At 39.7% G+C, this 13,572-nt stretch overlaps 1 protein-coding gene across 3 annotated transcripts in view; it reads left to right on the top strand.

Annotated features, from left to right (window-relative positions):
- Positions 1-1,065: 1,065 nt before the first annotated feature.
- The window catches only part of LOC124162546, an 85,901-nt gene continuing 73,394 nt past the window's right edge, over positions 1,066-13,572 (top strand). For all 3 annotated transcript variants that reach the window (XM_046539126.1, XM_046539125.1, XM_046539127.1), the window contains exons 1-2: positions 1,066-1,175; positions 8,362-8,502. In XM_046539126.1, coding sequence (XP_046395082.1) covers positions 1,109-1,175; positions 8,362-8,502 — 208 coding nt within the window. In that variant the 5' untranslated portion in view covers positions 1,066-1,108. The remainder of the gene's footprint in view (positions 1,176-8,361; positions 8,503-13,572) is intronic.

Raw genomic sequence — 13,572 nt, 5'->3', positions numbered from 1 at the left:
ACCCAGCGAGATGTGGGGGGGCAGCTGCCCCCCCTAAAAGCAAAAATCGCAAAAGTCTTTAAGCAAAATCAAAACTTAATTGAGACAAAAGCATTCAACAAATTCTCTTTAAAGCCATGAAAAATGATATGTATAAATTTAAGATATGTAACTAAAATAAAACTATGTTTTCAAGGAAATAATCTCTTAAACTAATGTCACAACTTGGTTTGCCCTCCCTAGACCGTGGCTTCCCCACCCTAGATATGATCCTGGGTATGCCCATGCGCCGGCGAACTGCATTTTATTTTCACATTTAATGCAATCGGACCACTTCGATTCGAATCCGCGAATTCACGTCTTGCCCCTGTCGACTCTCGCCATCGCGGGTGCGAGGCCGGGGGGCAGGAAGTTTACGTTCGACGCTGGCAGGCTGATACGCTACCAATGTAATATACAGGGAGATCAGAAATTCACTGTTACGCTACCAAGGACGTTATAGAGTGAGTTATTCTTAACAACTAATTACTTAAATTTGTTCACCAAGTTGCACCATTTCGGAGCTATTTGCGATTGAATTGAAGTTAGCCAATGAGAGCGCAGCGTGGGCGAATACGAACATCCCTTAGAGAGGCGGTGTTGTCTCAACCGTAAGTGGTTTCGAAGCAACAGCCAGGCAAAGCGAAAAGACTGAATTTTACTCTCGAACCAATTCTAGCATTGATATTTCAGTAGCGCAAGCGGCAAGAAGACAGACTACTAGTCCGAAGATTTTTGGTTCCAATGGCGCTCGAACTCGAGTGAACGAGTTTCCAGTGGCGTCGAACTTCCTTTAGCTCGAGCAGCTAAATAACGTTGGAAGCAGGCGCAGCATAATTTCTATGCGCCGAAATATCTGCGCCGCCGCCCGTTTTCGCCGAACCGAAAAAGACGCAATGATATAAAGATAAATTTTTTTTCGGAATACGGGGGAATGTCTTGATATCAGTGACGCGAGCGGACGCGTTTTTCAACAATCCGATTGAAGATTCTGATAAAGGAAGATGCTTTATTATCTGGTCGGAGATAGCAGCGCTAATCGACTGCAAATGAGTCAGTGTGATTCCACCGTTCAAGTTCGATCGAGTCGATGGCGGAGTTGAAGCCGTGTCTCCTGCTGCTCTTTTGGGTTGTCGCAGTGGTGTTCACCATCGCCGGTAAGGAGACAGTCCACGTGTGGTGCACATTGCGAATTAGTGCCGTCTATGTAGCTGACATTTAAACCTAGAGCGCGAATAGCGAATTAGTAGTCTCAGTTTACCCAGCATTACATCGATCATTAATACGACAGATTCGTCCCCTTCGTCTCTTTTTGACAAATGATATCCACATCTGCTCGACTTTAAGTTCACAATTATCGACAGAATCACAGATAAATTAATTTTAGCTCGGACAACGAATCTGTTTTCGCGGTAGGTATGCTGTCTATGAGATAATACGATTAGGGCATTTACGTTAGTGCCAACGATGCTATCATCACAAAATGAATTCACCATTTCGTCGGAAGCTATTCCTCTTGAAAACATAAGTATTTCCTGAAATCGCTTTTGATGACGCTATTTTGAGTTTTGACGTAATGAGGAGTCTGTGTACTCAGAAGATAATAACATTTTTGGCGCTCTTGGAAACGCGCTTACCCCTCCCGCATCCAATGCACCATACACCGTCTACCCAAGTTGCAATCAATATCCCTACGACATCCAGACAGTATTGTCGGCGTTAAAATATGACATCTGTGTAAGATCCATGTTAACCCAATTAACGTTGTATCAGAAGCGGATACAGAAAAAAACTCAAGGGGGGGCGCAAAGGATATCTTGAGCTACCTTTACTTTATCGTAATAAAAAAATAAACAGGCCACGTGAACAGTTTAAGGAAGTTTTATTTAAACTCATTATACACGTATAAAAGACGATACCATCGTATGGTATAAAAAAGTTGTGGTTCGGCAATGCGGGCGGCCCCGCAAGGGGGGGCGCCCCCATCTGTATCCGCCACTGCGTTGCATGGCTATATCTCAAGTATCCGAAGTACCGCCCAAAAACGTTGCAGCGACGTCCAAAAGTGGACATGAAGGTCCATATTACAACCTCTCTCATATATCTTCACAAACTCTAATGAGTCGATAATGGGTGTGCTTATTATGGTTTTTGGTATTCCCGAGACATACAAACAAAATATTTGTGCTCTTCAATTCTATACAGAACATATGCTATCTATGGATCCTGTTTTGAATATCAATTTTTTAATATCACTGATTTTGCAACTTGGATATCTATGGAACGTTATTTTTACAACTCATCGTGGATTTTACAGAAAGGATATCTATGTAACGTCAAAATATCTATCGTGTAATATCGGCTAGTTTCGTATATATAAACCTTATTTACCCAAGCAGTAATCAATATCCCAACAACATCCAGACAATATTTTCGGCATTAACATGTAACATCTGTACAATATCCATGTTAATCCATTTAATGTTGTATGGACATCTGTCATATATGGAAAAGACCCGCCAAACGACGTTCCAAGGATGTCCAACAGTGAACACGGAAGTACATTATCTTAGGTATCTTCACAAGTCGTAAGTGAAAGAAAGATCTATGAGTAAACAATGTGTGTGCTCATTATGGTTTTTGATAATACCCAGGCTTACGGATATAACATTTCTGCCTTTCAATTCTATACAGTATATATGCTACCTATGCTATATGATACTGTTTGGAACAACAATTTTTTTAATATCACGGATATTACAACTTGGATATCTATGTGACTTTTATAACTTGTTGCGGATGTTACACGTATCTATGTAACGTTTGCAAAATATTCATCATGTAATAACGACGTATTTTGGATATATCAACCTTATGCAGATATCCGTTGGGTAACGTCTGTTGCTTGGGTAGTTGTGGTTTTCAACCCAGTGAAATCCGTAAGATAATCTTTAAAAAATCTTTTCTACACATTTTGCTTATTCCATACCATACGGTGTCTATTTTTTGCGTTTATGTGGGACATGTGACTTCTGTCATTCGACTAATCTGCTCCTGAAATTTGGCAATTTTGGGAAATAAAGATTTTACTTCAGCATCAGGTCGCAGATGGAACTTAACTGCAATAAAATGTGGATAGATGCATGGTTATGGTCCCGTACGTAAGTCTCCTCACATGGACGAAGGCCGAATATAAAACGTCACACTTATCACGCAATATCATTAGATTATCATAAAAACCGACTTCGATTGATGTGGATTCGGAATAGTGTCCTTTAACTGCTCTATATATTCCTTCGGATAAAACTGAGAAGTAAATTAAAATAAGCAATGATCTTTGAGTATGAGGTGTATGAAATACCCTCGCCCCGAAGTGTGAGCTAACCCAGTGAGAAATGGATAGTCAAATCTACGTCGATTCGACGTCTGTAGTTCGTTATGTGGTCGACGTCCATTTTATTTGTTAAATCGACGATTTTTCGGCGTGTTAGTCTGATAAGTCAGGGTGTTAATTGGTGGAGGGGGGCATAGTGAAGTACTCAGGGAAAAATTTTTGCTTTGCAACAGCTTTGGAACCCTTTTGAAACTGCTTTGGAACACCAAAATCTGCATTGGAACTGCTGTGAAACTCATTTCCACTCATTCGTACCAAAAATTAGAAATATGAAGACTTATTCATATGTAACTCATTTGTGATCCCTTTTCGAACTGCTTTGTACAGAGTGTGTTCGTGTGGAACTGCTTTCTACACATTTGGAACTCCTTTTGAACGATTCGGCAGGATTTCCAGACGTCATCATTCGTATTGTAACTGTTGTGTACGGAGAAGATTCATTTGGAACTCCTTTTGAACGAGACGACAGGATTTCTGGACGTCATCATTCGTATTGTAACTGTTGTGTACTGAGAAGATTCATGAGTAACGGCTTTCCATACGTTTGCAATTCTTGTTGAACGATTCAATAGGATTTCCAGACGTCATAATTCGTATTGTAACTGCTGTTTACGGAGACGATTCATGTGTTACTGCTTTCCATACGTTTGCAATTCTTTGTGAACAAATCCATGCTATTTATATACGTCATCATTTGTTTTGGAACTGTCTCCTACGCGCCAACATACCGTGGCCAGATTCAGTATGATACGTTTGATCGAGAAAAGAAAAATTCTATAGTAAATCTTCTGCAATAAAAATGCATAAGTGGTTTAAGAAATAATCGCAGAGTCAGTTAATAGAAACGGAACTCCCAAATATTCACTCGAATGAGTTTCAAAATTATTCTATTTTCCTTGTTGCTTAAATCGTATTTTTGGGTCCGATTTGAAATGCGACAATATTATTTTCACTACGTACTGAGAATCTTGGTTGCGTATAATAAAGGTATTCAATAACAACTTCATAGCGCTCGCGTTTTTTTGCGTTTCCAAGTATATTATTATCTTAAACATCAATGTCTATGCTTTCAAAGTATACTTCGCACATACACATATTGACTTTTACGGCATTTTTGCAACCTTTTTTCATTGCTTTCGAACTTTAATATTACCGGAAAAGTAGTATTTTGCATCGATTAATATACATAAAACATACCGATGTATTGTCATCGCGATCCCTAGGAAATGGTTTATGTCCATATTTCGATCCGTATTTTATAGGACTGAATATTTTCGCCATGAATCCCTCCTTCGAAAATATATTTCAATGTCAAGGTAGACAAGTTCGATTACCCGGAAAGGCCTTTTTTCGCATTTTCTATTGAATTTTCAGTTAAGTAACATGACGGTTTTCAAGAAAAAATATCCAGAAACGAAGGTATTTCACTCAAAAATGGACACTGAATGATCCACATCAACCACGTAAGATCGGAATTAAGCTCTCGATAAGGACTTTCTTTACCACCAAACTGACTTACCCCTCACTCCGCGATATATCCGCCACAGGACTGACAAAGCATCTCCCAAAGCAGTAAACCTGCCAGCATCGGAACGGTGCATATGATAAGAGCTGCAACGACTTAAAGCCCGCAAGGGCGAAAAGCCGACAAAATGTCCAAAGAGGCATTTAAAACGCCACCCCATGCGTCTCTCTGAAAATATGAAACTTGTGTTAAGCTTGCCGAGCTTGAAGGTCCTTTGCTTACAACTAATGCTTTGGAAAGCAATGGAGCTATTGCGAAATGATGGCACTGCCACACTTCAATTCGCAATATTCATCTTGCTTAAATTTCCGAAACATACTAAAATAAACTTCAAGAAAATTGAATACGCCATCTTGAGCTGCTACAAAGCAGGTGGCATTGTGTACAAATGAGTTCCACATGGGTGTCCAACTGGTACAAATCAGTTTCAAAACGGATGAACGAGTGGTACAAACGAGTTCCAAATTTAAATCCAAATGATTTCCAAAGGTTGAAAATTAGTTCCATAGCAGTTTCCAATGGAAATCCAAAGCAGTTCAAAATGTGTTACAAATGAGTTGATGACATGGTTGGACGCTATGACGTCATTAACTGCTGTGTAACGGTTTCAATTCCACAGCAGTTCGAAAGCGCATACAAATCAGTGGTACAAAGCAGATAGATGACAGTTCCAAATGACTTACACAGCAGAAATTTTTCCCTGAGTAGCGTTGAAGTCTTAAAATTAACTGAGAGACGCTACTAAAACATATCTGACAGAAATAAGATAGCTAAAATGAAACATTTATTTGGTTAATTTTCGTGCATTAGCTTCAATCTCGAGGAACAATTGTTGATTCCTTTTCATTCAGTAACTTGACAGGAAGCGCGTGGCGTTCAAGCTTGAAGGCAGGTGCTGTAGAAGAAAGAGTCGAAAAGCCGGTCGAAACGTGTGTCAGTCGTTGTTGGTGCTGTATTCGCAATTTATGCTGTGCAGAATTCCATGCTCACACATTTGCCTCACATACACCGGACCTTCTACTTGTGTCACAGTTCTTAGTATATCCTCCGTGATGTGTGACACTATTCTTAAGCTTGGCGTTGTAACAACGTCTAATAGGGAAGTTTCCTTCATCAAAGAAAACGAAAGTCCTTGATTGCGATTCTTTACCCACCATTACTGTATTCATAATATACAAATTATCTCGTTTTAGAAATACCGGTTTAGACGAATGGCAATGGTCCATTTTTATCCTCATTTGAAAAGGGCCAGATTGGCGCCCATGCGATGCCACTCCACGCGACGTCACAGGGACCTAGTTTCTCACTACCAGCTCAGGTACTCAGCTACCCGCTAGCAGCCTGCGTCGTATCAGCGCTCAACTCGCCTCAAGGTCACCACACATGGTGGCAGCGGGAACCAGAAATACGTCACACGGAGAGATTTCCCGGCATTCATACTTACGCGTCGCGTTTTCGCGCGCTAGAAATTTTTCACTTTTCATTTAATCGCGAAAAATAGATATCGTCATTTAAAAATCTAAAAGCGTGAAATACGTACTCCAGGAGTAATAATCTTTCGATTTAGGCAATAAAAAAAATAGGAGAGCACCCTATTCATTTTAATACCTTTTGCACTCACGCCACGGATGTCAACGGATGATCTCTCTTTTTTATTCTTAAGGGTGTCTGCTTATTATTCAAGATAAATATGCAAGACTTGAGGTTACTATTCGCGAACAAAATTGAAGCCGCCTAATTACTTCAGCCTTCATTTGTTTACACATTGCGTGCTCGATTGAAATCCGTCGTTGTGGCCGCAATGGATGGTCATTATTAGTCGAAAAGATTTCCGTAATTGTTATTTAACCTTATTTTCTATTGCATCACAATCAACCAAAATTCGCTACATAACAAATCTCAGGTAAGTAGTCAATATCACGTCGATGACGTCGACATCGAAAACTCATCGATTTTTGGACCGTATAGGCATCAATCGATGTGTTACCATCGACGTTTTATCGAAGACTACTTAGACGTCGAATCGATGTCTCACTGGGAAAGATGAGGAGGGGCCCCTCAAAGTGACCTTTTTATATTTTCTGGGAATAACTCGAAGGCGAGCTAAGTAAGCAATGCAATACTACAAAACTGAACGAAATACAATTTGCTAGAGTGAAGATTCTGATAATTTCGTTGTTAATTACGAGTTAAAGATGACGTTTTCAATGATTATGGGTTTGGCTAATGATTTTTCCTCCATGGAAATTCCTACATGAAGTATTTTTGCTGACGACTGCGTTTTGATTCACCAGTAAGTATCCCGCGGTTTTTCCTACAGATGCCTTCATCACACGTTACAGTGCTCAATGTCCGCTTTAGGCCTTGCAACTTGCAACGTTTTGTGCATGTGTGGACGCAATCTTGTGGACATTTGATGTGGGGTTGCGTAAGTAGTTGCAAGGTTAATTTAAATTCTTATACATCTATATTTTACTTCGACAAAGGAGCTCGCAGCTGATCTAGATATTCAACAAGGTCCATTAGCATATGTATAATTTATGGAACAAATCTTTTCAACTCGGTAGAATTTCCGGGTTACTAAATATTCTCCAAACACAATTTCAGATTTTTTGTATTTGTGAACATTTTGATTTTGTGTTAGGCCCGAGGCCAAATTCTTAACCAGCGACCTAGTGCTGTAGTTGGGAAAAGAATTTAGGCGGTACTCACCAAAAATTGCCAACAGTTGAACGTGTATTCTAAAATCTAAATCGATGAATACATCCGGCCGCGATTGAAATGTCGAACTCTTTAACTCTTGTATTAGTTCCAAGATGTGCCACGAGATAACTCTGAACTAGTAAATAATCATTTCCGATTTTTATTTCTAAAATCCATTGGACAATTTACAGTAGGGCTATTTCTTTTACAGATTTGAAAAGGTAGTTTAACCGGCACGCTTATAACGAGTTTTGATTTTAGGGGGCACCGGCCCAACTACAGCGCTGCAGCGAACTAAAAAACCAATATTCATTCTACTTTTGTTACGATGTATTACCGTGCCGCGCTTTTCAACATTCTGGACCACTGTGCTGTGTCCAGAGGTATTTCTAGCGGCCTGCGTCGCACGCTGACGTCCTCACCGATGATAACTTCGGGGCAGTGCGAATAAGTCACGGAGAATTAAAAATTGAATTTAAAAGATTAAAAAGTTTATGTCTAAGATTGCACACTGACGATATGGAGTACATATTCCAGTGACGAGTAATTTTTTTGAGAGATGTATCTTATTTTCTGCTGAGTCGCGACGTCTTCGGTAGGTAGGCCGACGTTTAGTCGGCCTACTTGCTCAAAGACAAAAAACGCTCTACTATATCCTAGCTCTATGGTATACTAGCGATTAGTTAATGTTTAGAGCCGTTGTGTGTTTATGTCGATACAGGGACGCTGGCCACGAGCGACTCCTATTGCTTCAGCTTCACGTGGTTGGGTCCAAAGTGGAACAATGAGAGCCAAGGCAACGGAAGCTGCCAGCACTTAAATGAGAAGCCGGAAGTGTGCATGGACCCATTGGTCATCACCTGTAAGTATATTACACGCCTCCACGTAATGAGGTTGACTCGGAATCGATTATTGTCGTTATTGTGTGTGTCTCGGTTTAAAAATGCTCTGGCACATTGAGAATGAACGAGCGAACGCTAGTAACGCTAGGTTGCATGAGAAATTTTATCGCAATATTTCATATTTGTAAATAGTTCGTGAATTACCGGATGGATTTTTGTGTTGAGGTAAAAGTGGAGAAGTTTTATCGTTGTCATTATTATCGTTATAGGCTGTAGTCAAGTAAGGCGTTTAAGTAACGTACAAGTTTCGAGTAGAGTTCAAGATACATTACTTACTCAAAATACAAGTAATGATCATCCCTCGAGGGACGTAATACAAGTAACGACAGAATTGCATTAATTATTCTCATTCAATTATAGATAAACTGCTTGATTTCAATTTATTAAGCACGTGGAAAAAATCTAAAATCGTATTAAATTCTACAAAGCTTATTAATGTTTTGAAAGTGTCATTGCAAGATGATTAAGTGGCTAAGACTTGTAGCGCTGCATCTTTCGTAGAATTGGGTATGGTGAATGAGAAACAACGCGATTAATTATAGCTGTGCAACTTGATGTGGACTAATCTTTATAAACAGCAACAATCGTCATTACTAACCAAAAAATTATCGGTATTCGTTTATGGTGAATCATTATGTTTCGACTTCAGATTTTTCCGCAGAGTAGGCACATGTACCTCTCCTTCGATTAGGCTCCCCCAATTTTCGGAGCTTATTTTCCCAAAATTGCGAAGTTGGTTTATTTGTTCAAGTGATAAACTTAAAATGAAGTTAACTCTCTGACTTGTAATATCGAGTGTGTGTTGAAATTGATGTTGCTTCTACATTTTTATCATCGTTGAGAATGTACAACAATATATTTAGACACAAATCACTTTGGTTTTGTTAACCGAGAGAAGGGACGCTACCTGTATTTTCTAACGGAAGTATTGAGGAAGTAACAATCCAGGCTATCACTAAATTTTCAGTTAATATAATCCTGAAATTCTTGGAGCATTTTTAATGGTAAAGATTTAATTTTAGAGTGAGAAGAAAAAAGCACCCGTTTTGCGATGCCTTGTACACTATGCGTTTTCACTATGGGCTATCTATGGTAGAACTAATAGGAATAATTACTTTGATAGAATATCGCAATTATTACTAAATAGGCATAGATCCTATTTTCATCGATGCGATTCCCAAAGTCTGTTAGATATTTGCAGCCCCTTGTGTAATTGACTCACTCCCCCAGGAAAACACACAGTTGACCATTTCCTACAGAGGTCGAAAGCTTGGAATTTTACTAAAGGTGGTGGTCCAAAAATGATCTAAGGAAACATTAGACAAAAACTGCTGCTTTTTATCTCCGATCCCCCCTGAAAATTTAAAACGTGGACAATAGGGTGGTTTCCTATTATTTTTTTATTGCCTAAATCGAAAGATTGTTACTCCTGGAGTACGTATTTCACGCTTTTAGATTTTTAAATGACGATATCTATTTTTCGCGATTAAATGAAAAGTGAAAATTTTCAAGCGCGCGAAAACGCGACGCGTAAGTAGGAATGATGGGAAAAAGTCCGTGCGACGCATTTCTGGTTCCCCCTCCCGCCTTGTGAGGTGACCTTGATCGAGGCTCTGAGCGCTGATAGGACGCAGGATGCTAGCGGGTAGCTGAGTACCTTGCTGAATGGTAGCGCTTGGCTTAAAAAAGGTTTATTAATACCTTATCAAACGAAGAAAACTTTCCGACCTTAGCCAGTTTTAATAGGTGATTATTAAGACATGTTTCCCTGAGCTCTGTGCCTCATGCATGGATTGGTAACCTCAGACGATGCATAACTCCTATCCTCTCGTGTAGAAACTATGTCCCTGTGACGTCACCTGGAGTGGAATCGCATGGGCGCCAATCTGGCCTTTTTCAAATGAGGATAAAATTTGACCCTTGCCATTCGTCTAAACCGGTATTTCAAAACCCAAATAATTTGTATATTATGAATACACTAATGGTGGGTAACGAATCGCAATCAATGCCTTTCGTTTTCTTTGATGAAGGAAACCACCCTATTCTATTTTTCTTGTCCACGCTGGCACTTGACCGGCTCCATCCGCTGCACCATTAAACGTATCCGAAAATACCCAATGGATTAGGGGCGGATTAAAGGACAGTGGCGCCGACTCTATCGGGCCTGAGGGGGCCCGAGCCCCCTCAAAAATTCGTTATGGGTGTGAGGAAAAAATGTGTCAGGCTTGTCGATTTTCCCCGCAGTGATCTGATATCGAGATTCAAGTTATCAGGGTTCTAATGTTGATCATATGACATCTAAAATGCTTTAAAAAACTTAAAACTCACTACTTATAAAATTTTATGGGGCATGCACCCCGGTTTGCCTCCCCCCAATATTTTTTGTAAGTCGGCATCCCTCATTAAGTATGATCAATACCGCGGTCCCTGAGTGTTATGCATTACCCCTGGCGAAAGCACATCTGAGGCCTGATATGCGTAGGCTTTTAGTTATTTTTCAATAATTTTTATGCATCGTGTTTTTAATTGGTGAAATAAAAATTTTCCTTGGAGAGCCTGAAACCTCCTTCAGAACCTAAAACATTCCTATCTTTTCATTTTTTTCTGAAATTACTCGGGGTGAGGGTTTGCAACCTCTTCCTCTTACGCTTTTACTTTTGTGAATTATTGTCATATGCTATGTTTCCCACATTGTATTTTTTTATGTATCCACCAAGGCCTGCAAACATCTATCCAACTGTCTAAGCAAGTTGTGATCATACAGGAACCCCATTGATTAAAAAATCATTACTCCCCTTTGAATGGCTACCTACCCATGTTTTGTAGTCCTTTTTTGCTGATTCGGTCAATGAGAGTTCAGCTATTCCTCGTGGGGAATAATGGGGGTCAGCCAATTTTGCTCATGATATCACCCCTGTAACCCATTTAGCTGACCAAAAATTACGTAGCAATGAATCCAGCTGTGGGTTGCACGTGATATGTAGGAAATTTGCGTCATCCAATATTTAAATGAGTAGAAATTTATTAGATTTTTATCAGTCATATTTAAAAAAATTGAACGCCCCTTAATATGCCTTTACATTACATGTACCAACCATGCGCTGTGCCTCTTATTTCTTTATGTATGTTCAACGATGCTTATGCAAAAACGCTTCAAATTTTGACCCAACTTTTTGCTGGAGACTTCACGGGAGATCTGTCTAAGCACGAAATTTTAGGGGCGTGCAGTAAGTAGTTCAGTACAGTAGTGGTACTGAGCCGAGCGCGCATGTTCCGTATCGCTTGTTCTCCGTACCCGCAAGTTCCATTTGTTAAGGCCGATAAATAAAATACAATTGCTATAAATTATCCATATGGAGTAGTAAGCATGAGATTCCAATACCCATAGGTCAATGGTGGCTTAAATTGAAAAAAAATATATGCGCGGAACCTGGTGGAATAGGGTAGTTTCCTTCATCAAAGAAAACGACAGTCATTGATTGCGATTCGTTACCCACCATTAGTGTATTCATAATATACAAATTATTTGATTTTAGAAATACCGGTTTTGACGAATGGCAAGAGTCAAATTTTATCCTCATTTGAAAAGGGCCAGATTGGCGCCCATGCGATGCCACTCCACGTGACGTCACAGGGACCTAGTTTCTATACGAGAAGATAGGAGTTATACGTCGTCTGAGGTTACCAATGCATGCATGAGGCGCAGAGCTCAGGGAAACATGTCTTAATAATCACTTATTAAAACTGGCTAAGGTCGGAAAGTTTTCTTCATTTGATAATGTATTAATAATCCTTATTTAAGCCAAGCGCTACCAGCCAGCAGGGTACTCAGCTACCCGCTAGCATCCTGCGTCCTATCAGCGCTCAGAGCCTCGATCAAGGTCACCTCACAAGGCGGGAGGGGGAACCAGAAATGCGTCGCACGGACTTTTTCCCACCGTTCCTACTTACGCGTCGCGTTTTCGGGCGCTTGAAAATTTTCACTTTTCATTTAATCGCGAAAAATAGATATCGTCATTTAAAAATCTAAAAGCGTGAAATACGTACTCCAGGAGTAATAATCTTTCGATCTAGGCAATAAAAAAATAAAAGGAAACCACCCTATTAGCGCGAGGCATAGCGTGAAGTTTGGTATATTTTGAATAATTGAAATAATGAGCGTGAAACTTTGGAACGTGCAGTCAAATAATCATGTTTAGAGATGTGCTAGTAGCGCTTTTTGATCTCGAGTCGAGTTGAAAACTACTCGCGAGTATCGAGTCGAGTATGGTAATTTCTGGACTAGGCGAAATAACAATCCTTGCACCAACATGTTCTCATTTTTCCAATCCCTTTGTGAATTTTCTATTTTGAAGCCTTGGACTGATGCAACAAGGAGGTGATAATGAGGAACGTTGATGGGAACTGTCAAAATTGGGAAAAAACCGGAGTTGTCCGGAATCGGAAAAAGCTGGACAAAACTCCAAAATGTTTTTTTTTATAGATAGAGTCTTAAAAATAGCGTAAATAATCATAAATGCTTGCCAATTATGGATTTGGGTGCCACTTTACGTAAACTTGATCCGTTGCTGAGGTACGGTAGGTCAAACATGGGCAATTTTTCAAAAACGCGCGCGATCCCGTTTTCCTCCGATAATCTTTGATCATAAATAGGTGGTGTAGTAGTGGTATGATTGTTATGGAATAAAAAACACAATATTCCTTTGACCAGATTCTTTGGCTGTGTTTTCCATGATTTTTGAAGATTTTGGTTCACATCTGCATGGTTTTACAACACAAAATTGCGTACCCATTTTTCGCTTGGAATTTTAATTAAAGCAGACATTATCTTTCGTTTGCGAAATATACAACTCGGGAAATTTACATCACAGTCAGAAGTAGAGGTTTCTTAAGAATACTACGAAGAAATCTTGGAAAAAAGTTTGCGACCAAGGTGGGTGAGGATGGTGAGGTACCATCCCATTTTCAGTTTCTTGAAAAACTCATACTGCGAAAATTATCTGGTCATCGGAGTACCTCGGCTGAAAGAT

Source organism: Ischnura elegans, chromosome 7 (assembly GCF_921293095.1).
Source record: "Ischnura elegans chromosome 7, ioIscEleg1.1, whole genome shotgun sequence".
Lineage (NCBI taxonomy): Eukaryota > Metazoa > Arthropoda > Insecta > Odonata > Coenagrionidae > Ischnura > Ischnura elegans.
This window is presented reverse-complemented; position numbering and strand designations above follow the sequence as displayed.